The sequence below is a fragment of the Taudactylus pleione genome, unplaced genomic scaffold (genome assembly GCF_031769625.1).
Source record: "Taudactylus pleione unplaced genomic scaffold, aTauple2 ptg000205l, whole genome shotgun sequence".
NCBI classification, from domain to species: domain Eukaryota; kingdom Metazoa; phylum Chordata; class Amphibia; order Anura; family Myobatrachidae; genus Taudactylus; species Taudactylus pleione.
The window spans coordinates 2,881,666-2,907,535 of record NW_028284607.1 but is presented as its reverse complement, the minus strand read 5'-3'; the positions used below and the strand labels follow the sequence as shown (position 1 = coordinate 2,907,535).

At 43.0% G+C, this 25,870-nt stretch overlaps 1 protein-coding gene across 1 annotated transcript in view; it reads left to right on the top strand.

Moving 5' to 3' along the window:
• The first annotated feature begins 554 nt into the window (after positions 1-554).
• Positions 555-25,870, top strand: part of LOC148517960 (immunoglobulin lambda-1 light chain-like) — a 37,043-nt gene continuing 11,727 nt past the window's right edge. Inside the window, exons 1-2 of the mRNA XM_088477934.1 lie at positions 555-663; positions 2,058-2,366. Of these exons, the coding sequence (XP_088334060.1) occupies positions 555-663; positions 2,058-2,366 (418 nt within the window). The remainder of the gene's footprint in view (positions 664-2,057; positions 2,367-25,870) is intronic.

The following is a 25,870-nucleotide window of genomic DNA, read 5'->3' as shown; positions in this document are numbered from 1 at the left end:
GGAGTGTCCTCATCCATACCCACGGCGTCACCAGTGCGGGCGCAGTAGGTGCCTCTTGTTCAACAGTGGGCGGGGAAAGAGCATGGTGCTCCTGCTATTTCTTTTGCTACAGCTGCCGTCACAGCTCCTCTGCCTCTGTGTCTTCCTTTTTAGGTGACAGTGTGGTTGACACTACCTTGGTCACCTCTCCAGCCATCAATGCCGCCTCTCCAGCTGCCCCGGCAACGCCCCGTGTTGGCGCCATTGCAGATCCTGGTTCTGCCAATGCAGGTGGTGTGCCTTCTGGTGAGTGTAAAATTTCCTCTGATGCAAGTTTTTCTTGCAGTTCCTCGCCCTCCTCTAGCGATAGTTCTCGCAGGACTCGGCACAAGTGATCTAAGAGATCTAGGTATAACCGTGCGTGGAGACATTATGATTCTAGTGATAGGTCCTCAGGGAATAGTATTAGTGTAGAAGGTGGGGCTGGTCCCTCTGATGTGGTGCATTGCATCAATACGGAAGTCACGCAGGGCCTACACATGCAGGTTAGAACTTGCATACGCAAGGGTCGCTACATGGACATGTTCACTCTCAGAGCTAAAGCTAAGAAGGCATTTGCGGTGGCAAAAGTGAAGGGAGACATTGGGGTAGAAGCTTATACGTCCTATACCAATTGGTTATCAGGTTTTTGTGTTTTTCTGCATGCTACCTGAAGACTAGACCGTCGGAACATCTTAATGTTATTCACTATCTCCACTTAATACATGGTCTTCTTAATCGTCTCGGGTTTCAGTCTGGCGTCAGTATGATGAGGAGTTTTGCAGGAAACAGGATAGAGTATTAATTTTGAATTTGGGCTGTAAAGGTGTAAAGAATTGTGGATGGAAGTCTCCCAATCCACCCTGAGCTTATCTGACCCAACACCAGGGCATTCAGTGCAGTCCTTGTCTCTCTTGTCTCCGAGGACACCTGTTCCTCCTCAGGCAAAAGGGAAGTGCTACACCTTAAATAACAGCAACTGCACAATGGCAGGCCGCTGTCATATTCGTCACCTCTGCATTAGATGCAATGCAGCTCACACCAGGATTGCCCCAGAAGTAACAGTGGATCCCCAGCCACTGCTTCAGTGCCTGCCCCCAAACGCCTTGGCTCAGGGCCCTCTACGTAAAGCGGTGTCTCCAATATGTTTGTATGCCATGTCAAAGTGGCTTGACTGGTATCCTTTACGGCGGGACGGCAAATTTTTGTGGGGTGGGTTTGCTGAGGGCTTTCAGCTTCCAGTTTCTGGGCCAGTGCATTCTGGGTTCCCCAGGAACCTGCGTTCTGCTTACGATCTCCCTCAAGTGATTTATCCCCAGAAACACAACATTAGTGTTGATAGATTTAGATTAATTTGAAATAAATTAAAATCGACTTTTAGCAAATGTACCCCTAAAACTCTCCTGGGGGATAGGGGAATTTTGTTATGCTACATCATTCCTAATCAAACTTCTGTTTAAAATGCACTTGCTTGATATTTGATATTAAAGAAAAAATCACTTTACGCTACTTTCCAGAAACTATCTTATTACTATAAAAAATTAAAATGGTATTTTCTAAAAATGTCAAGTTTTCTTCTAAAAACACCAAGATGTAATCTGTATGGTAGGTGCACAGAAACATGAGTGGCACTGCAGCTGTAATGTGATGAGCTGATAAATAGGCTCAGCTACAGTAGTGTAAAAGTCCCTATACAGCCAAATGGCTCAAATAGCCGCTCCTGGTAAATGATAGCTCTGGTTAATGTGTGCTCAGTTTTAGGCAAATGTTTCAACTGCCATAGAAGATAAGCCTTTTATACACATCAAAGGAGATTCCAGATGGTTTGCATAAAGAGACACAAGATATGTAGGAGTATATAAAGATCTGTAACCAAGTTCTTGCATACATCTCAGCTGGCTTCTCCTGTACCATGTCCTGGACAATCCTCCTACTCACAGTCTCTTATTGTTCCTGTAAGACACAAACATGTGCAGTCAGATCTTCCCAGGGACATAACAGACTTATATTTCTGTAACATTCTCATCTTCTTGTTTCAGATTCTGGGGCTCAGTTTACTGTGATTCAGGATGGTGAAATGTCAGTGTCCCCTGGAAGGAACACCCGTCTGTCCTGTACTCGAAGTGGAGACTCAGTAGCTGCGGGTAATTACCCAGTCTGGTTGTATCAGACTCTTGGGGGTGTCCCTAAACTTATAGTTAGCAGTGATGGAAGCAGCAATCATAACATTAAACCAACTGGGACATCAGATCGTTTCACTGGATCTGTAACAGGAGGATCAGCCATTTTGTCGATAAGCAATGTACAAATTGAGGATGATGGAAAGTATTTCTGTATTCTTTATGCTGGTAATAAAATATGCACAGTGCTACAACCATATAGGGAAGAGGAACAAAAAGTACACATGCATTACTGATACTGCAGTCTCAGCTAACATCTTATCATGGGTTTTCATTGTAAACATTTGTAATTGTCATTAAGCATTAATGAAACACATAGATATAAGTATGAAAGTGGCGTGTCATTTCTGCTGGTCTCTAAAGCATTCAACTTTTCTCATTAGTGGCCTGATTAAGAGTTGGACGCAATGTTGATGTTGCAATCAGTTGAGTGATTTCTTTTACTGTGAATTTGCGTAAGTCACACTGTACATGTGTCATGACTCTGAGCCGAAAGTCACCATCATCATTTAGATGCACGGGGCGGGATGCATGATGCAACACATTTTGAATGTGATGCATCCTGACACTCATTGCAAGCATAAAGATAACCGAGGTTCAGATAGATCTGAGGACAAGAGAGGGGTAGTGTTGGGGATAGACAGTGACATAGTGTTGGGGATTGGTGAGTGTTTTTTGTTAAAGTGAGTGGTTAGTAGGAGTGTGGATAGGGCTGTAATATTATACTGCCTCTTTGAATTTGATCTGCCAGCTGTATAGTCGCAGTTGTAGAGCTCTGGGGGTAAATTTACTAAAGATCAATTTGGCATTTTGAGTGATTTGAGGTCCGATTTGCATGCGATTTGCCTGCGATTTTGTTTTTGTGTATTTACTAAAGCATAAATCGACTGCTAATTCGCACACCAAACCGAATTTCACAACAAACCGACTCTAAATCGAACATCGGCAAAACATTGGTACATTGAACAACACAGAGCAACCTTATTTACTATGATTCGATTTCAAATCACACACCAAATCGAATATGAAATCGCATTACAAACCACCCAAATAATAGACTCACTCCATCGTGTAGATTTGATGTTGGAAACCTCATTGTATTTGTTGTTTTTAAATTGGTCTCATTATAAAAGTGTACACAAGCATCTGCTGCACTGTGATATTTCTTATAATGGCGGATCCTGGCTATGCGATGTTGGGAGCTTACCTGCGGTATGCCAATCACCACCTGACTCAGAGAACCCAGGAGCCTGAAGTAGAGTAATAACAGCAGATTATTGAGGTACCGCAGAGCCTACGCAGGCCTAGGTTCTTCTGTGGGCGGTTAAATCTCAATGCATTGTCTGCTGGCGAGGTTATACAGATATTTCGCCTGACACGTTCAAACATTATGATGCTGTATGACCTTGTCAAGACTCAGCTTGAGCCAGACACTGCACGGTCTTGTGCCCTATCAGGCCTGCACAAGCTGCTGTGTGCTCTGCATTTTTTTGCTACTGGCTCCTCCCAGTCAGTGTCTGGGCGAGTTCCTGGTATTTCGCAGCCTACATTTAGTAGGCACCTTGGCCAAGTCATGGCTGCAATGACCCCCCTCTGTTCCACCTACATCTGTTTTTGTAGCCATGAAGCACAGTGGCATGAACTTAGGGTAATCTTCTATAGTTTGGCTGGCATGCCTAATGTCCTTGGAGCTATAGATTGCACACACATTGAGACCACCCAGGAATACTGCACACCTGTACATAAATCGCCATCATAACTATTCTATGAATGTGCAGGTGGTCTGTGATGCAAACCTTAAAATCATGAGTGTTGTAACTGGCTACCCTGGTTCCTGTCATGATGCCTACATCCCTCAATGCCAAATTTGAGAATGGTCAAATGCCTGAGGGTACGTTGCTGGGTAAATAGTTATGTTTTTTTTTTTTAAATTTATACATTATTAAAAACTGTTTTGTAATTTTGTTTTTTAATTTTTTTAGGTGATTTAGGCTATCCCTGTATTTCATGGCTTCTGACTCCACTGTTGTATCCGCATACTCCTGCTGAGCAGAAGTATAATGAGGCACATATATCCACTCGATCCGTGATAGAACGCACCTTTGGACTATTAAAAACTAGGTTCAGGTGTCTTGATAAATCGGGAGGCATTTTATTATATAATCCAGTTAAAGTGTCAGATATTGTGCTCTGCTGCTGCCTATTACATAATTTGGCTTTAAATCAGCCACTACCCCCTGATTATGCAATAGACAGTGAGCAAGCAGGTGTGTTGTTCCCCTTGAATGACTCTGTGAGTTCAGAAAGTGTAAGGCATATTAGGGTTTCCCTAATTTCAAGCTGTTTCAGGTGTAAATATTTCTTGCATAATTTTTAGATAATGAACCATAGGCTAGAATCATTAATATGTGTTTTTGTTCACTCATTTGTTGTTTAAAATTCCTTACTTTGTAGACACTTATCCACATTTAACCTGACCACATGTTTTGCCTTAACTAACCAAGTTTTCTTGTGGTTATTTTTAACAAGCTTAGAGTAGTTTTTTTTTTTTTAATTATTAATAAGAGGTGGTATCTGAAATTATTCACCTCAGGGTGCGCTCACAAAGACATAAGGATACATATAATACAATAAAATATTTTATTAAATGGAGTGGACATTTAACAGCTGAAACTTGCTTTGGAAATCTCATTACCCCCTCCCCCTAATAAGGAGCATAATTATTGACGGGACTTGAGTGCAATATTGCTCGATTTGGACATAATTACAACCTTAAAGGAGATCAATATACTTATTTACACAAGTGGACCTTTGATTGTTCATACACACTATTATTGATCCATTATGATGAATATGCGAGAATGGCCATTTAGATGCTGATTTATAAATGTTTTTTATATGTTAATACTGTGTAATTTTAATAAAATATTTTATTATATTATATGCATCCTTATGTCTATGTGAGCGCACCCTGAGGTGAATAATTTCAGATACCACCTCTTATTAATTGTTTGTTAAATAGTAAGGTCAGAGCTATTTATTGGGTAGCGACTCTTTATACATTATTTACAAACGACTTTCATTTTATATTTAAAATAGTGCCTGGTGTTGTATGTTAATTTTTTTTAAAATATGTACGTTACAAACCAATAAACTATCTTGTTTTTGCTTGCCCAAAATGTGATTGGAACTTGCAGACATGTTGTGGATACTGTTTCTGTTGCAAATTGGAAACACACAAGACATTGTAACATTAAACATTGTATCCACTTACTTTGTTTTCTGTTTCCGCCTAGGCGAAAAGTGTAACCACTGTCGAAGCCGGATGATTGGCTGAGACAGAATCTGTTAAAATTAAAATCTGCACTATGCCTTTTTGCGAATGGCAACAAGACGCCATTTTGCGAATGGCCGTCCAGCACCATTTTAGCAAATCTCACACATTATAAGTACATACGGCGATGCTATTTTTTTAGCGTTGTGCGATTCACACGCAATAGAACAATGTTAAAAGTCCTCATTATATAAATACATACATTTACTAAAACATATATGAACAACCCTGCAAAACACGTACCACGGTGTACTCCACAAACAGGTAGTCACACAACGCTAACTAGCATCTTTTCTTAATATCCTTACACTTTGCACACTTACATAGGAAGGTTCCCTAGCATTAAGGTTAATATCCGAGGTTTTATGCATTATTAATTATGTAATAAAGTGAATTTATTTAAGATTTCAGGTTTAGTACATGATAAGCAGACCGTGTTTGGTGCCATTCTGAACCACTCTTTATTTGCAGATTTCAAGTTCCATTGGCAAGGAAATCGCAACTTGCGTCTGGGAATTATGGATCATAGAGAGATAGGCATTGAAATGTACTCTGTTCATGTAATGTAATTAGCCAGTTTAGACTTGTTCTTCGGCAGGAAAATGGACACAAAGAAGCTGTTGGAGGCTGAACTATTACAATACAAACTGACCTATGAACTGCATTGTAACAGGAAAACAAGGAAGAAGAACCAATGAGATTATGCCAATTTATTCTATTGTATTGCTTATCTCTGCAAGGGTTTATATGCAAGCACCCTGAATCTGCTAGTCAGTCATCTTTTCTTTGCTGTTGACGGAAGTTTCATAGTTGATGCCGGGAATCTGGATTCAGAGCGCATGCGTACGTATTCAGCTGTACCTAGTGATTGTATAATCTGTTGCGCTAATTGTATTTAGATCACAGTGTGTAACTAAATGCTTTTTGGTGAATAATATCTTTTTGTGGTTTGGAAACACAATCAAAGTCTGATGATGTAGATGATGACCCTGTTGTGATGTCCACTCTCTCCCATGTTGCACAAATGTTAAGTGTACCACCTCAGCAAGCACAGGTTGCTGCCTCACTAGTACCAGATATGGAGGTAGCCCCACCCGTACAGGAAGTATTAACCCCCGCTTTAACAGTAGCAGAGATTACTAATACTGTACATAGTAGCAGCAGGCTGAACCCTCAACTAGGTAATTCAGCCAAAGGTAGCATTATGGCAGACATACATCCCATCCGGACAATAACTGTTCCCAATGGGAATCCAGATGCGAATATTGTGGTGCCCACAAGAGATGTAGTGATGCACTGTCCTTGGACAAGAGCTGAACTAAATTCCATAATGATTAACTTCCCTGACCCTAAGAATGAATTAGCAAAATGCCAAAGATTTGTGAAAAACTTGGGTAATGCTCACAAGCCAACCAATAAAGATTGGCGAGAGGTGTTAAGGGTGTGTCTTCCGCACAATACCAAGGTGAAAAAGTTTATCATGGATTGTGTATTGGAGGGAGATGACCCCTTAACAGATGAGGATAATTAAGGTAACATTACCCGCATAATAACTCAATTGGGTGTATATTTTCCGGTAGTAGTTAACTGGAGTAAAATTTTCACCATAAAACAAAAAGAGAGTGAATCTGCAGAAGATTACTGTACCCGAACTCTGCAGACTATCACCCAGTACACTGGGGTAGAAGATATTAAAGATAGCACTCACCATAGAAAAATGGTCATCACAGTACTTATGGATGGTCTTAAAGACAATCTAAAGACCCGAGTCCAGACCTCTCTACCTGGCTGGAGGGGAGTTACTGTAGACACACTCAGGGAGTCTGCTATTGAGCACGATAAAAACATCCTCAAGAAGAGAGAGACCCAGAGCGAGAAGCTAATGGCTGTTAGCATTCAAGCTCTAGAAAGAATGAATATACCATTACAGCCACCAGACACACATGTACCTGCATGCCTACATGCCCTCACCAATCCTACACCACCACAAACTCAGCCCTACCCCACTTATCACACACAGCCACAATACCCATACTACCCTCAGCCACCATATTCCTCTCAAAATTCATACGCACATTCACAATCTTTCTCTACCACCCAACCCACACAACAACCTTTTCCCCACCTGACTCATGAAGGTGTTTTAACTGCAATGAAGTGGGACATGTAATTAGGCACTGTAAGGTGAAGAGGGTAGGACCCCCTAACCAGGAAGTACCTAGATATCCACATAAGGGATATATGCAGAATGCAAGGAATTCACCACAGTCACCTGCTACGGGGCAGGTCATACCTGTAGTCTACAGCTAGTCAGGTTAACTGGAAGTACTAGGGAAGAACCGGTGATGATGGTTGATATAGATGGTACTAAACATCCTTTTCTTGTAGACACAGGGGTGCCCAGATCAGTGATAAAATCTCCAGCTGATTTACAGGTGACCAGCGAAACAGTACCAGCAATGGGTGTAATGGGTAAAGTGCAACATTATCCTTTAACCAAATTTGCAGAGGTTACTATCGGTCCTTTGCATACCAGGCATTCCTTTCTCCTGGCAGCAGTGGCCCCTACTAACCTACTGGGAAGGGATTTGTTATGTAAGATGGGATGTGTCATATGTTGTACCCCTGATGGTATATTCTTAGATATCCCAGAGAGAGTGGTGCACAAGGTGAGAGATATATTGGACACTCCCCAAAGGTTAATGTTTCACTCTACTGTTTCAGATAAAAATCCATCTCAAGTAGAACAAATGTTATCTCAGATACCGGGGTCCCTCTGGACCAAAGATGGACAGGACACTGGATTGATGGCAAATGTAGCTCCAGTAATGGTAAATTTAAAAATCGATAGGCAAGCTCCAAAAATTCCCCAGTACCCACTAAAACAGTAGGTAGAGATAGGGGTTTATCCCATAATTGAGCGTTTATTACAACAGGGAATTTTAGTCCATACAGCGAGTGTATCCAACAGTCCCATATTTCCTGTGAAGAAAAGTGGTGGGAGGGGTTATAGGCTGGTACATGACCTTAGAGGGGTTAATAAGGTAGTAGAAAGCCAATTCCCCGAAGTGCCGAATCCAGCTGTCATTCTCATGCAGATCCCACCAAATGCAACCCATTTTACTGTCATTGACCTCTGTTCTGCCTTCTTCTCTGTCCCTCTTCATCCTGACTGTCAGTACCTATTTGCATTTATTTGCATTTACATACACATGGACACGATAGCCCCAAGGTTTCCTAGACAGCCCCAGTATCTTCTCCCAGGCCTTACACGACTGTTTACAATCTTTTCAACCTGCCAATGGATCTGTTCTAATAGAAAATGTGGACGATTTATTGTTGTGTTCTGATTCGTTTACGTCATGTTTAAATGATACTAAACTTTTATTGCTTCATCTCTCGCAAACAGGACACAAAGTTGCTAAGGACAAACTACAGCCATGCCAGTCCAGGGTTAAATACTTGGGACATCTGACCACTGACAGAATCCAAGCCATACAGACCATGATACTGCCACAGAGCCAACAGCAAATCTGTACCTTCTTGGGAGTGTGTGGATACTGCAGAATGTGGATCCCAGGTTTTTCTATTTTGGCCTTGCCATTACAGGACTTTGGACCTCATTCAGAGTCAGTCGTTGTGGCCACTCGGTCGTATGCCACTGATGTTCGCTAAACTGCGCATGCATAAAATTCGCAATGCGCGTGTGCAAACTAGCTATTACGATCAGAAATTGCTCTCTCCTTGAACACAGGCAGGTTGTTAGTTTGAGTGACAGGATGAGGCATTTGTGGGTGGTAACAGGGGAAGGTGCTTGTGAACGGGGGAGTGGAGATCCGAACGCAGGCATGGTATATTGATGCACATGATTGTAAGGAATATCTGAATCAAACCTTTACTGCAAGACCTGACATATGGGATACACCTTTAGAAAATGTAAATGTGACATTTTACACAGATGGGAGTTGTCATAGATAATTTACACTGTAGTGTTATGTACAGGTTATGCTGTGGTAAATGACGAAGACATCATAGAAGCCAAACCTCTTGGTCCACCCCACTTGGCCCAAGTGGCAGAGCTGGTGGCACCAAGAAGAGCGTGTGAATTAGCAGAAGGCAAATCTGCTAATATCTACACTGACTCTAGATATGCCTTCGGGGTGGTACATGATTTCGGTGCTCTATGGCATCTGAGAAATTTTATGACAGCAACAGGCACACCATTCGCACATTCCAGACATATAAAAGCACTACTGACAGCGATCCAATTGCCTAAGGCAGTGGCCGTAATTAAGTGTAAAGCCCATACATGCGAGGACGATCCAGTGTCACTGGGCAACAACAGGGCAGATGAAGCTGCCAAATGGGCAGCAGGGTTAAAAGTGAACATACCAATTAACCAAATGATGTTTCAAACGATTGACATGCAGAAATTAATTGAGATGCAAAGTTTGTGTTCCATGCAGGAAAAGGCAGTCTTGAGGTCCAAGGGATGTGGGCAAAAGTCTCCTGGACTCTGGAGAGATGGACAAGGTAAGCCAGGGGCCCCCAAGGAGTACTACCCAAGCCTGGCTGATGCAGTGCACAGTCTGACTCACTTGGGAAAGCAAGGTATGTGCAAATTGGTGAGAGCATACTGGTGTGCACCGGGTTTTTCTTCCCAAGCGGAAAAGAGAGTAATGTCCTGTTTGACCTGCTTGAGGAAAAACATTGGGAAAACCATCCCTACCAAGCCATCCCACATTCCTCTGACCGATGGACCTTTCCAGGTAATACAAATTGATTTCATCCAATTACCACCCTGCAGGAATCTCAGGTATGTATTAGTGTGTACTGATGTGTTTTCCAATTGGGTTGAGGCATACCCAGCTGCCACTAATACTGCTGCTTTGCTGCTAAGAAAATAGTTCAGGAATTTGTATGCAGATACGGTATCCCTAGAATTATTTAAAGTGATAGGGGTACTCATTTCACAGGTGATGTCTTCCAAAACATGTGTAAGCTGATGGGTATTAATAGTAGACTCCAAACCCCTTACCAGCCGCAAACCAGTGCCAAGGTGAAGAGAATGAATGGTACTATTAAAAATAAATTAAGTAAGATCATGGTGGAAACTGGACTGGGTTGGCCAGAAGCACTACCACTTGTCCTTCATAGAATCAGGGCAACTCCTACATCCCCTCTCAATCTGTCTCCCTTTGAAATACTGTTTGGTAGACAACCTCATTTGATTATAAGTCCGCAGGAAGATTTGAAAAGTAACAACGAGGTTACTATTAGGTATCTTATAACAATGAGTAAACAGTTAAAAGCAGGAACAGCAGAAACTGAAATTGTTGTCACATGATATGCCAGAAACAAACTGTCATGATGTTGAACCTGGAGAATTTGTTATGATCAGAAATTTCTTGCATTCAGGTTGTTTGACAGATCGGTGGGAAGGTCCATATCAGGTGTTGCTGACGAGTACAACTTTATTGAAAGTGGCGGAGAGAGATACCTGGGTCCATCCCACTCACTGTAAGAAGGTCAACCAACCGGTGGAGAGACAAGGCGGAATTGAGGCAGAAAAGGTAGACCTGTCAATTGTGATTCTGTTCCAGGAAGGTTAAAGGTTACAGTGAAATCCTTGAGCTAAAGAAATTTGTAGATCATTGTTTTCAGCAATGGATTAGTCTACTGTGGTTATCTTTGTGTTTTCTCCCAGAGTTCTCATTATCCTGGGTTGTTTCAGGATCTCTGGTTTCTGTGATGGAGTACAGAGGACGGACAGGGGAGCTGATGGTGATATCAATGGAGTGGAGTTGGGAGAAGGAGCAATACGGTCACAAGGGCGGTACCTGACCAAACCCAGTACAGTAATTGTTAAGAGATCTGTTATTCTGGAAACTCAGAGACAGTGTGAAGGTCTATCATCTGAGGATTATTGTATGTGTGCATTTTGTGGGTCCATGGTCGATGAGAATTGCATCCAGCAGTGCCAACCTAAGTATAACCAGTATTGGGGTGGGTATCCTTTAGAGGATTATCATACTATGGTGGGCAAAGTTTTAAACCAGACTGACTGTTGGGTGTGTTCTCATGTGCCTCAGAGACAGCATAATGTAGGGTTAGTGCCATTTCCATTAAATGTCTCTGAGGTTTTAGAACTGCAACAAGGGAAGATGCTGGATGGAAAATTTCTAAACACCAAACCACCTCATTTTAAACTCCACCAGTACCAAGTAGATAAATCACTTTTATGTTTGAACATCACCAACTCCAATAAACCAGGAAGTTGGGAGGTGACTGGAAATAACCAGACGATGACATTCTCAGTAAGAACTGTTTATGAGCCTATACATTTTGAACTGTTACGCACAATTAGGTTAAATGGGAGACACTTCCAGTATCGGTAAGTGACACCAAAGAAATGGTTGGCAGAGTACCAGAAACGTGTATTAGCCAGATGGGAGAACCTGAGATAGGATAATTTGTTAGGGAAATGAGTTGGATGGTCATGATGCATTCTATTCCTTATGTTCTCCCCAATGATGTATATTTTTTATGTGGAAGGAAAGCATATAAATGGCTCTCTCAGAGTTCCGAAGGTTTGTGTTATCTGGGAAGAGTACTCCCAGAGGTTATTACCCTTACACATGGTGAAATGCTTGGTATTCATAAAAACACACCATCACCATATCTTCACACACAATATGAACATAGAGACAAAAGAAATATGATACCTGGTGATGTACATAAAGCCACACAGTTAATTAGTGAAACAATTGGCTTTCAAGTCTTAGGGGTCTATGTACTAAGCAGTGTTATGAGACAGAGTGAAAAGTGATGTCTGTGATAAGGTGCCAGACAATCAGCTCCCAACTGCCATCTCACAGGCTGTGTTTGAAAAATGACAGTTGGGAGCTGATTGGCTGGTACCTTATAACAGACTTATCACTTTTCACTCTGTCTCATAACACTGCTTAGTACATAGACCCCTTAGTTGCATTGGATCCCACCAGGATCGCTCGGGGTACACTAAATTTCAGATATATTCAAGATCTTGCCAAATGAATAGATAATATCACCGAGATGTATGATGACACATTTAGGTACACAGGTAAGGAGTTACAGGCCTACAAGAAAGAACTGGTGCAACACAGATTAGTATTAAATTATTTAACAGCTGTCACTGGAGGGTATTGTGTAACTTTGGCCACCCAATTTGGTGTAAAGTGTTGCACATATATTACAAACAACACCAGGGACCCCAAGGAGGTGATAGACCGGAAGATGGATGAAATTCTGCAGTTAAAATGGGAATTTCAGAAGAACCATAATGCTTCAGTGGCTGAAGTAGAGGAGAAGGTAGAGGAATGGGTTTCTTGGCTGAACCCAGTGAAATGGTTCTCTGGTCTAGGAGATTGGGCCCAGGAAATGGTTGCTGGCATAGGTAAACTCCTGATCCTTATATTGGTTGTCATCTTAGTAATTGGCTGATGTAAGATGTGCCAGGTGTGTTCCTACTGTGTTGAAATTTGGAAAATGTAAAGATAAGGTAAATCAAAGGAATTAAATTATGATGGTGGTCAGTAGTAACAATATGAATACTGAGGTAAATGTAGGACTACATTACAACCCTGAACTAGAATGTACCATCAGATGAAGTATTGATTTAGACATGCATGAAATGTATTATGAAATGTTATTTTAAAAATCTTAAATAATGTAAGACCCTATCACCTCCAAGACTTCCTTTATAGGTTAGATGCATCCCCACATCTTTCCCATGATCTCCCAAAATCTGCGGTGTGCGTATAAGGGTAGTTTTATGTCCCCCAGAGACACATTATTGAGGGTTTAAGAACCACCTTGTGCCATCCCATAATATAACATTAAATATGTCATACTGTAAGCATAAATTAAATTTTTAAAAATCAGAGTGTGATGGCATGTTGTTGGCTATCAAAGGGTGGACTGTCGAAGCCGGATGATTGACTGAGACAGGGGGCCTGATTCAGAGCCGGACGCTCTGACCAGAGCACTCGCTCGGAACCAGGGTCCTCCTACCTAAAATTGGAGTGGCCTCCTGGCCGCTCGCATAGCTGTGGGTGACCACCCACAGCTTATGTGAGCAGCCAAAAAGATGGTCGCGATGGTCCAGACCATCGCGACCATCGGGCTTGCGATGAGACCCTGCGGTAGGGTCTTGCTGCCGCAAGCCCTGGAGTGCTTTTGGCTCTATCAGAGCCAAAAGCACTCCCACTGACATCACTAGTGATGTCAGTGGGGCCGGCCCCAGATGGTAGGCATTCCCATGGGAACGCCTCAATCTGGGCAGCAACGCCCCCGGCATGCCCACCAAAGGGGGCGTGCTGTCACTCACCATCGACAGCTCGCCTCCTTTGGTGCAAGACCCATAGCGACGGCTTGGCCGTCGTTATTCGGGTCTCGCGAATGCGCACAACAGAGCTCCCTCCGTCGTGCGCATGCGCACTAGGGCACCATCGATCCGTTTGTGAGCGCTCAGCACTCGCGAGCGAGTCTGAATTAGGCCCAGAATCTGTTCAAATTAAAATCTGCATGACGCCATTTTGCAAATGGCAACAAGACGCCATTTTGCGAATGGCTGCCAGCGCCATTTCAGTGAATCTCACACATTATAAGTACATAGAGCGATGCTATTTTTTTAGCATCATGCGCTTAACACGCAATAGAGCAATGTTAAAAGTCCTCATTATATAAATACATACATTTACTAAAACATATAATATGAACAACCCTGCAAAACACGTACCACGGTGTACTCCACAAACATGTAGTCGCACAACGCTAACTAGTGTCTTTTCTTAATATCCTTACACTTACACTTTGCACACTTACATAGGAAGGTTTCCTAGCATTAAGGTTAATATCCGAGGTTTTATTCATTATTAATTATGTAATAAAGCGACTGTATTTAAGATCTCAGGTTTAGTACATGATAAGCAGACCGTGTTTGCTGCCAATCTGAACCATTGTTTATTTGCAGATTTCCGGTTCCATTGGCAAGGAAATCGCAACATGCATCTTGGAATTATGGATCATAGAGAGATAGGCATTGAAATGTACTCTGTTCATGTAATGTAATTAGCCAGTTTAGACTTGTTCTTCGGCAGGAAAACGGACACAAAGAAGTTGTTGGAGGCTGAACTATTACAATACAAACTGACCTATGAACTGCATTGTAACAGGAGAACAAGGAAGAAGAACCAATGAGATTATGCCAACTTATTCTATTGTATTGCTTATCTCTGCAAGGGTTTATATGCAAGCACACTGAATAAGCTAGTCAGTCATCTTTTCTTTGCTGTTGACGGAGGTTTCATAGTTGATGCCGGGAATCTAGATTCAGAGCGCATGCGTATGTATTTGACTGTACCTAGTGATTGTATAATCTGTTTGCACCAATTGTATTTAGATCACAGCGTGTAACTATCTTTTTGTGCTTTGGAAACAAAGTCTGGAAAGCAATTATTTATTGTGCGACTTATAACGCTAAATAGCGACATTTAGGGTGCATAGATAGGTAGGAATTCATACCACGCAATACTTTTTTGCCTCCCTTGCAACTTACTACACATGTTTCCGCCTAGGCAAAAAGTGTAACCACGCAAAACGTTTTCGCCCACACGGAAAGTAACAGCACATTATTGTTTTTTGGCAATTTACATTAGAACAATACACACAATACCACTTGTCTACTAATCCAAACAAATTAAATTAACAAATTCATTAGTGATACTTTTAGGAATAAAAACAGACCATCAAATGTCTTTTAACTTTAATAAAAATGCACAAAACAAACTACTTACTTGCACAATAATATGTATTTCAAACAGAAATTAACACTTTGCAAATATTTGTGCCAAAAACAGAACTGCAAATATATTTTTTTCACGCTTCAGGAAACAAATGTATACATGAAATAAAAAAAAGCCATTATGCACGAATACTGTACCCTGCCACAAAGCACAAATGAACACACAAACAGTCATACAACCCAAAAAGAAAACACATTTAACGCTTTTTTTTATGTTTTTTTCCAGCTGGTTGAATATTCTCATTCCTGCCAGTTAATCCTTCGCTGGTTCTGCGGCCTGATCAAGTTTGTGCTATTGTTTCTTGGCTGTGCTTGGGGTAATGCTACTGGATGTGGCAGGTAATGACAGTCTCTCAGCTACTGAACTTATATTGTTACTCCAAACAACAATAGCATTTGTGTGTGCCTGTTGTATGGTAGTAATATTAGTAATGATGTTTGTTGTGTGGTGTGAAAACCACTCAATAATGCTTGTTGTTGTGTTATGTTTGTTTCAGTTAGATTTTGAAGGGATGAGGCCATAATGTGCATATTAGAATTAATATTGGTTAATGCATTTGTTACCTTTCACAGGAGCTTATTATTTCCAGCATTTTGCCTCATTTGAGTGTAGAGAAATTCAGTTTGGGTTTGTTCAAATGAAGAAATGGCTGATAGGAAATCTCTGCCTATTTGATTTTCCAGGGGTGGTGTTGGTTGGTCGGGTTGTGAGTTTAGAAATTCTGCAAGTGGTGTAGTGGGTGATACTGCCTGCAAATCAAGAGTAAACGTTGCCAAATTCGGATCTTCGCCACTTGGCTGGTCCCTGGGGCTTTGTTGCAAAAGTGTGGTTTCCAAATCTATAGTAATTAAATAAAAATTAAAAAACAACCACACACTGGCGAAAATGCCACATTAAAATGTTTTTACAAAAAACATGGAGTAACTAAGAGCCAGAACTAAATCTTTTTTCATTTTTAACATTTTTAGGTTTAATGAACCATACCACAATCAAGGCCAGGATCCGCAGATGTTTCCAAAAGAGGCGTGGGACTCTGATCAACATCAGCTGGATCATTTGCGAGCAAACCATCATTAGAGTCCAGCTGAGTCCATTGTGAAGATGGCCCTTAATTGATTTTGAAATCAATTTGTTAGTTTAATTTAAACACACTAGTTTTTTATATACAAAAACATATAGACTTGTCAAAATCAAGTGTGGTACATAAACTTGATTTTCACATTGTTTAGAGTTTTCCAAACTTTTATAGGTACCAAAAAAAAAATAAACATGGTTAATGCTATACAATGACAGACACTGTTTCATTAATTAATAATAGTAAATTAAAACATTGGTAATATCTAAACTTCAGATCAAAGGAGAGTTATGTGATTTGGTATTAGTAATTAAATGTTGGGAAACACAATTACCTGCCAATTCATCATCTAGTTGAATGTTCAGGTGCAGATTTCCTTTGTGCCATTAAAACAGTAACAATACACACATCACTGACACATAACAAACAATTACAGATTTAACTTTTTAACTGGTAAAAAAACAGTAAAGCTGCATACACACACAACGATTTTTTTAATGATTATCGTTAAACGATATCGTTTAACGATAATTGATGGCAAAAATCGTTCACTTTCTGAGTCAAACGATGAACGATTATCGTTCATGCGCGTTCACGTTTGTAGTTTGTCGTTTGTAGTTTGTCGTTCAGTCTGACTTGTCAACTCAACGATTTTCATTAAGGGAATATGCAAAAATCGTTTGTAGTTCATAAAAATCATTCATGACATTTAGTAAATGAACAACTTTAGTAAACGATTTTAGTAAATTTTTTCAAGGGAAAAAATCGTTTACTAAAATCGTTCATTAAAAAAATCGTTGTGTGTGTATGCAGCTTTAGACATACTAAAAATGAAATACTTTGCACAAAATAATATTACAAAAACAAAAGTAGGTGCAAACCCAAAACTTAAATATAGATACTCACCAGGCACATGCCGAAGTGGTGGTGCATCTGTGTCATGCACATTCACCCCTGCAACAAGTTCCAGAGGGATTATGCTTTTAACTATTTCCTCATACTCATTAAAGGAGGTATCTTGAGGTGAGCCCCCACCAGTGCAATGGCACTTCTTCTTTCATCTGCCATTTTTTGCTTTACTAAGCACCGAATGTCTGAGAATCTTTTTAGACAATGTACTTTTGTGTGTTTGATAGTACCAACTGCATTAACTGCAGCAACTGCAATTTACCACATGGCACACTTTAGGGAGGAGTGCCAGTTTGTCTGGCACTCCTCCCTAATAATAAATGATAATTTGGAAGCAAAGCATCCACTAATGCACAATTTTGTGCATAGTTAAAACAAATATTTCTCCCTGATTTTGTTTTACCAGGTGGCAAAACAGGCATATCATCTGACTCATGGCCACCAGCATCCTCTGTAAATGATTCTGCAATGGCAGCATCACTTTCGGCTCCAGAAGGACCTCTCTCCATATGCCCACTATCCTCCACTACCCTCTCTCTTTGGCTTCTTCGTCCATGATCCATAATATGTACCTACAGGTAGGATGTTCACAACCAGGATTTCTCTCAAACACCTCTCTGTGCTGTGTATCGTGAGTTTGGATAACAACACTCTACACATGCACCTCTTTCAAAGCATGTGTTCCATGGTCCATAATCAGTGCTAATTAGCACAGCTAAGCATTGTTGGCGTTTGAGTGCTTGAGAAATTAGTACAAGTGTTACAATTTCGATTTGCAGATCGACTTGATTTGGGATGCGGCTTGCGTTTTCCAAGGCAAAACCGAACAACAAATCACTTTCACAAATCGACCTAAATCGAATTTTTAATGCAAATCGAACTTCAAAACGAATTATAGTAAATCTGGCAAAATCATTGGTTTTGAAACATTCGATTTGAGTCGATTTGAGAAGTGCTAAATCACTCCTCAAATCGACCTGCAAATCGACCTTTAGTAAATTTCTCCCCTGGTCTTTCATTATATTCTATTCCTTGTCTTTCTCCTGTCACTCTCTGTTCTTGACGCCCTTTTTTTTCCCTCATCCTATCTCACTGTCTACTTCCTTTTCTGTGAACTTTAGTCTTTCCTTTGCTGTCCCTTCTTCTCTCTCTCTCCTACCATCATTTGATCATGTCTCACCGCCGCCGTGCCAGCTCTGACCCCGCCCACCTGGCTACCCCTGTACTACAACTGCCCCCGCTCCTGCCGTGTCTCCTAGGCAGCCGCGCCAGTACTTCCGGCACTCCGGTGAGCCAGATGCGGCTGCTGTCAGGCCCCCCGTGGAGTTGCAGGTGCGTGTGGCTCAATCCAGTCCTGGCCACACCTGCGCCCCTTCCTCTGCCTTGGTGCTGGCACACTCCATTATGACAGGGGGGCAGAGCCAGTAGCCATCTTCTTGGGCTAGGGGGAGAGCCAGCTGCAATCTTCCTGGGCCAGGGGGAGGGGCCAGATGGCTAGTACTATAACACCCATAATGCTGGGCTCACATACTGCCATGGGTTCCCCAATGGCAGTTGCTGCTGATCCCTTCAGGCTTGGAGGCGTTATTGCAGCTAGGCAGGATTGCAATAATGCTCTTCAGCCATTGCTGGGCTCCTGGTGTTAGTGGTGGGTTCTCTTACACACCTGCTGTCACAGCAGTCAGGAGGTGCAGGTTTATTTGGAGTGTCCTCATCCATGCCCGCGGCGTCAGCAGTGCAGGCACAGTAGGTGCCTCTTGTTCAACAGTGGGCGGGCACAGAGCATGCTGCTCCTGCTATTTCTTTTGCTACAGCTGCCGTCGCGGCTCCTCTGCCTCTGTGTCTTCTTTTAGGTGACAGTGTGGTTGACACTCCCTTGGTCACCTCTCCAGCCATCATTGCCGCCTCTCCAGCTGCCTCGGGAATGCCCGGTGTCGGCGCTGTCGCAGATCCTGGTTCTGCCAATGCAGGTGGTGTGCCTTCTGGTGAGTGCAAAACTTCCTCTGATGCAAGTTTTTCTTGCAATTCCTCATTCTCCTCTAGCGATAGTTCTCGCAGGGCTTGGCACAAGTGATCTAAGAGATCTAGGCATAACCGTGCGTGGAGACATTCTAGTGATAGGTCCTCAGGGAGGAGTACTAGTGTAGTAGGTGGGGCTGGTCCCTCTGATGTGGTGCACTGTGCCAATACGGAAGTCACGCAGGGCCTACGCACGCAGGTTAGAAATTGCATACGCAAGGGTCGCTACATGGACATGTTCACTCTCACAGCTAAAGCTAAGAAGGCATTTGCAGCAGCAAAAGCGAAGGGAGGCATTGGGGTAGAAGCTTATAAGTCCTATACCAATTGGTTATCAGGTTTTTGTGTTTTTCTGCATGCTACCTGAAGACTAGACCGTCGGAACATTTTAATGTTATCCACTATCTCCACTTGATACATGGTCTTTTTAATCATCTCGGGGTTTGGTCTGGCATCAGTATGATGAGGAGTTTTGCAGAAAACAGAATAGAGTATAAATTTTGGATTTGGGCTGTAAAGATGTAAAGAAGTGTGGATGGAAGTTTCCCAATCCACCCAGAGCTTGTCTGTCCCAACACCAGGGCGTTCAGTGCAGTCCTTGTCTCTCTTGTCTCCGAGGACACCTGTTCCTCCTCAGGCAAAAGGGAACACCTTAAATAACAGCAGCTGCACAATGGCAGGCCGCAGTCATTTTCGTCACCTCTACATTAGATGCAACGCAGCTCACCCCAGTAAAGATTGCCTCAGAAGTAACGGTGGGTCCCCAGCTGCTGCTTCAGTGCCTGCCCCCAAACGCCTTGGCTCAGGGCCCTCTAAGTAAAGCGGTGTCTCCAATACGTATGGATGCCATGTCCAAGTGGATTGACTGGTATCCTTTACGGCGGGACGGCAAATTTTGTGGGGTGGGTTTGCCGAGGGCTTTCGTCTTCCAGTTTCTGGTCCAGTGCATTCTGGGTTCCCCAGCAACCTGCGTTCTGCTTACGATCTCCCTCAAGTTGTCAAGGATAAGGTCTGGGGTGCATGATTGGGCCTTTTGAAGAATCTCCTGTGCTGGGCCTGATTCTTTCCCCTGTCATGCCCAAGAAGACTCCGGGTAGTTACCGGCTTGTACAACACTTGTCACACCCCACAGATGAATCTGTCAACGATGCCATTGCAGAGGAGGTCTGTTGCGTGCGCTATTAGTCCTTCGACTCTGCACTTACTCTAGTTTGCACTTCCGGTCCTGGCTCTCTATTGGCTAAAGTGGATATCGTTCTGCATTCCTTCTTTTGCCCTTGCATCCGGAGTCCTTCCATTTCATGGGCTTTAGGCTAGCAGATGGGTACTACTTGGACAAATACCTCCTTATGGGTTGCTCAATTTCTTGTGCCTTCTTTGAATGCTTTCGTTCTTTTCTCAATTGGTGTGTGGCCACAGGCTCTGGTGAAGTGGGTGTAGCTCACTACTTGAATGACTTTTTATGCGTTGGGCCTTCAGGTTAAAATCATTGCGCTCACCTTCATGTAATTTGGAGTTCCGATTGCACACGACAAGATGGAAGGTTCTACCACATGATTAGTTTTCTTGGGTATTGAGATCGATACCTCCATGGGCTGTTGCCGGCTGCCAAGGGACAAAGTTTGTCATTTGCAGGATGCCATCATTCTTGCGCTAGCATCAGGGAAGGTTGCGCTGATACAGGGTCAATCCCTGTTGGGTTTGCTGGACTTTGCTTGTGATGTTATCCCTATAAGGGGTCTTTTGCCATAATTTGTAGCGATCTCTGGTGGGATTGCGCTTGCCGCATAATTTTTTGGGTCTCTCTGTGGAGATAAAGTTAGAACTGGCTGTATGGGAGTCCTTTTTGTTTGATTTCAATGGAGTGCGCATTTGGCCTTCAATTCCCCAGCTCAATGCTTGCCTGCAGCTCTTTACAGATGCTGCCAGCTCATCGGATTTTGGTGCTTTTTTGAAAGGGGCTTCATGCTTCTCGGAGTGGCTGGAGGAGTGGGAGCGGTCAGGCTTGACCAAAAACATGCTCCTTCTTGAACTCTTTCCCATCATCGTGCCTCTCGAGCTGTGGGGTTCTCTGGGCCTGATTCAGAGCCGGACGCTATTTGCGGACGCTCGTTCAGAAAAAGGGGCCGGCTATTTAAATTGAGCGCCCGCTCTTTGCAGTCTGTTGACGCCTCTATGTCTGAGCGAGCAAACGAAACATGCGCTCGCTATTTTGTAAAGACGCCCCTTGGCCGCTCGCATCATACGCCATCTCCGCTATTTATTAGATTAATCAAGTACACCGAAAGGCATATGAACTGCTCGCTATTCTTGTGGTAGGATTTTCCTACCGCAATCATGCGAGCAGTTCAGGCTAAAAGACAACCAAGTGACGTGGTCGATGACGCTGCTTTGTTAATTATGCACACCCTTAAAATGCCCATTTTGACCGTTTGGCACGCCTGCGTTCGGATCTCCACTCCCCGTTTTCAAGCACCTTCCCCTGTTACTACCCACAAACGCCGCATCCTGTCACTCAAATTAGCAGGCATTCGCTATTTTGCGAGCACACGATTTCCGACCACACTGACTGGTTGGCGCATGCGCATTACAACCCATACGCATGCGCAGATGTGCGAACGTCGCTCGGAGCGAACGAGCGGCCGCTTACGAGCGGCTCTGAATCAGGCCCTCAGTTGTGTAATCGGTCCGTGGTGTTCTGGTGTGATAACCTTGAGAAGGTGCAGGCGATCAACAACCAGTGATCCTCATCTCTTCTGGTGCTGTGCCACTTGGCCTTGCTGGTGCTGCACGCTTTGCAGCTTAACATTCTTTTTACAGCTTGTCATGTGCCTGGTGTTGACAACTCTATTGCTGACGCCCTGTCCAGACAGGACTGGGTTAAGTTTCGGTCCTTGGCTCAAGCCGCTGCCTTGCTGGGTGACCCTTGTCCATCTCATTTTTGGCAGATTATCACGCAATTCGGTCAGTAGCTCCTTGGACCTTAACCACCTATCAGGCTTCGTGGAAATAGTGGGAATCTTTACTGCAGGGTCAGAGATCAGCAGGTACCTCATTGCGTGCTATTATGCTTGAGGCTTGCCGGTATTTCTTTCTTTTTTGGAATTGGCGGGGCGCAAGGATGTTACTAAGGGCTTTTTGATCCAGAAATCGGTTGGTCGAACTAGCATCCTGCGGTAGATGATCAGAGGCGTCCCATTGGACCTGACCTATTGTTACGTATGATAAATTGTTTGCAAGTTGTTTGCTCATCCCCCTTCGAAATGTAGCTATTCCGGCTCAGTTTTGTGATGGCCTTCCATGGAGCTTTTCATATCAGCGAGCTGGTTGCGCCCTTGCGTTCCGTCCCTTCCTCGCTGCTGCACTCTCATATTGTCATTCGCGACACAGTGCTCTGCCGGATTCGGCGATCCAAAATCGACCAGTTGGGCAGGGGTCACTGAGTGTCCCTGAGATGCTATTCAGAGGAGGCGATCTATCCGGTACCTTTAGCTTCCCAGTATCTTAGATGCCGCCCTCCTATTGCAGGAGCATGGCTTATTCATGTGGATGGTTCCCTTCTCGCTAAATTCCAATTTCAGTCGGTTTTCAATCATTGCATCCGGCATATAATGTTTTCCACCTCAGAGTTCGGCACCCATTCTTTTAGAATTGGTGCAGTGACTTTTGCAGCTTCTTCAGGTCTTTCATCACAAAAGATCCAGTCGCTGGGAAGATGGAGGTCTATTGGAGATATATTCATGTGAAATCTTGATTTTTGTTTGATTGTTGACTTGAGTGCTCCGGCCAACTCGTCACCTTTTAGGTGGGGGTCTCGAGGGATTTTGCCCTATTTTTTGCCCTGCATTGTACACTGATTGACTAATAAAAGTATGAGAATCAAATAGTACAAAAATTAAAAGATCCAGCAGGTTTTTTGAAGATTTTTACCTTGGGTCAAGTTCTCCTTCTCCCTCTTTCCCTCCCCTCTCCTCCCTCTGAGATAGTCTATATAGTTACTCGTACTCGTGTTTATTTCTGTATTGCAGGTGGTTTCCTCGATTCTAAGCCCATTTGGCTTGTCAGCCACTCTTTTATATTTTGGGTTGGTCAATACCACTTTGCTTCAGATGCCTCTCTTTTCCACCGGTGGGGTAGTGTTAGATGGTTGGGGCATAGGGGTATGAGTTGGGAGGCTTTGTTGCCCTGTCTACAGATGGTGGCAGATTCATTTGGGTCTCCTGGCGTTTTAGTGATTATCGAGTTGCAGCACGTCATTGTACATGAATTGGGGGAGTTGGCGAGGCTTTGGCCCGATTATGTCATTAGGCCTGATTCAGCAAGGGATGCATGGATGCAGACTCATGCACCCGACCGCTGTGAGAATATGCTAATGAATGCATACGTATGGTAATCACAGCACAGATATGCAGACGCCCAGCACTACATAATGTTGCCCCCTTTACCCTCCACTAATGTCCATACTGATGCGCAAGGCTGAGAAAACATCGAGTAACATCAGAGCCACATGCAGACTAAAGGTAGACCTGACCCTGCCGCAGGAGTTGAGAGACTTCCTGCACGCAGAGGGACATCAAGCTGCGTCCAGCATCTCAGAGGCTAATATATGCATGCCCTAGTAATGGGGTGTGAATGCACTGGTAAGCCTGCGTTCGGCCGACAACTCCCCATATCCACCCACAAACGGTACCTCCTGTCAATCACTTTTCCCTGGGTCTGAGTATTCACTGTGCTTGCTTTTGCGGACGCAGTGTTCGGTTCACGCACTGCGACCCAGACACATGCGTAGACCGTGATCATCAGACAATTGCATGCATCTGCATCCATGCGTCCCTTGCTGAATCAGGTCCATTGTGTGGTCCGACATCATTGCCAGACTTTCATGGAGGCGTAAGTACAGTGGTAAAAGGGTTGACAAGGCCAGAAAAAGTTAAATAGGTGGCCAGGAGAGCTTGGTGGTGCATCACCCTTTGATCAGGGATCAGGGTTCAGGATGCCCATCTTTTTTGCAAGAACGGGGTTCACCTCATGGAGGAAGGAAAATTTTTGTTCATTAAGAGTATTTGTTGGGGTGTTTAGTAAGGTAGTATGGTGGCGGACCTGTTTCCATATTGGAAAATGTGTGGCGGGAAAGAACAGTAGTCTATTATGCGTTAATCTTGCTGCAATATGAGCAGTGCGCTTCCATTCAATGCACTGGTTAGGCTGATTTCACCCTACTGGGTTCAGCAGCACCTCTCGACACAGAGGACCAAATAGTGCATTGGCATGGGGGTTGGATACTGCCTCACTTGCTTAAAGGAAGCTTTATTCTGGATCGCTAATAAAACTGATAGATAAATGCATATCTTGGGATCTTGGGAAAGTTTGCATCTTCCACTTTTGCGGTTATGAAAGAAAAATACCATGTCCCTCCTTTGCTTCAATATCGCTACTTACAGATTAGCAGTTACATTCAATCACATACTCGCTTGAGAGTTCTACGGTTTCCATCTCCTTTTAAACATCATCGCATTTATGCGGTTGGCTCTAAGGACGCTATCTCAGTAGTTTACACCTATTCTGGACCCTGCATCAGGTATTGTCTTGCATTAAAATCTGAATTGCAAAGGCATTTATTACTATGGATATCCAAGAAAACTATTTTAAGGTTCATTGGAGATTATATATATGACTCCTGCTCGGATTCATCTGCTTTTTCCATGTTTGCTATGAATGCCCCATTGTTCAAAAATTTTGGGACATTGCTTTGACGTTTCTTGAACAGGTTACAGTCTTTAAAATACATAGAAATACCATGGTTACTTTTGCAGGTACAGGTAAGTATTTGTGAATGCCACCTTAAAAATATTATATCACATCGATATGATGCAATATATAGTGGTAATAATTACCAGTAGCCCCTTTCCTTTTGTAAATGAATTGACCCCAATTTAAGAAAATATAAAAATATGGAATGCATGACAAGACATGTATGTTTTGTGGGACATCAACCTTTTTTCTGAAGTAAAGAATCACTTACAGAAGAAGTGAGATGCATCTTGCTTTTGCTGAGTTTTATCATCAATAAGTCCTAGATGACATGCATACTAACAGCAACATAGCCAACACATGCTGTCTCCATTGTGATACTGAAAAAGAGGTTTAGTTTTACCAAAAAGCCCAAACACATTATTTTACAGTATCTCTAACCTACTGTTATTATTAGGTCTATGCTATATACCATTTTCTTTTTAGGTGTTGCCATCTGAAAGAACATTACTTAGAGATGATCAAAATGTTCAGAATTAGAGGCTAGTCTATAACCAGGGGTGCCAAGAGACGAACGAGGCCATTCTACCAAGATGGCATAGCCATACCTCCTTCTACAAGGTTCCAGCATGTAGAGAGGGCTCGGGTATTTGTACCATGGCATGGCTATGTCCCCAAGCATTTGCCCACGCCACCCCCAAAGCTCACAGTGTCTCTACCCATACCTTTCAGATGGTTA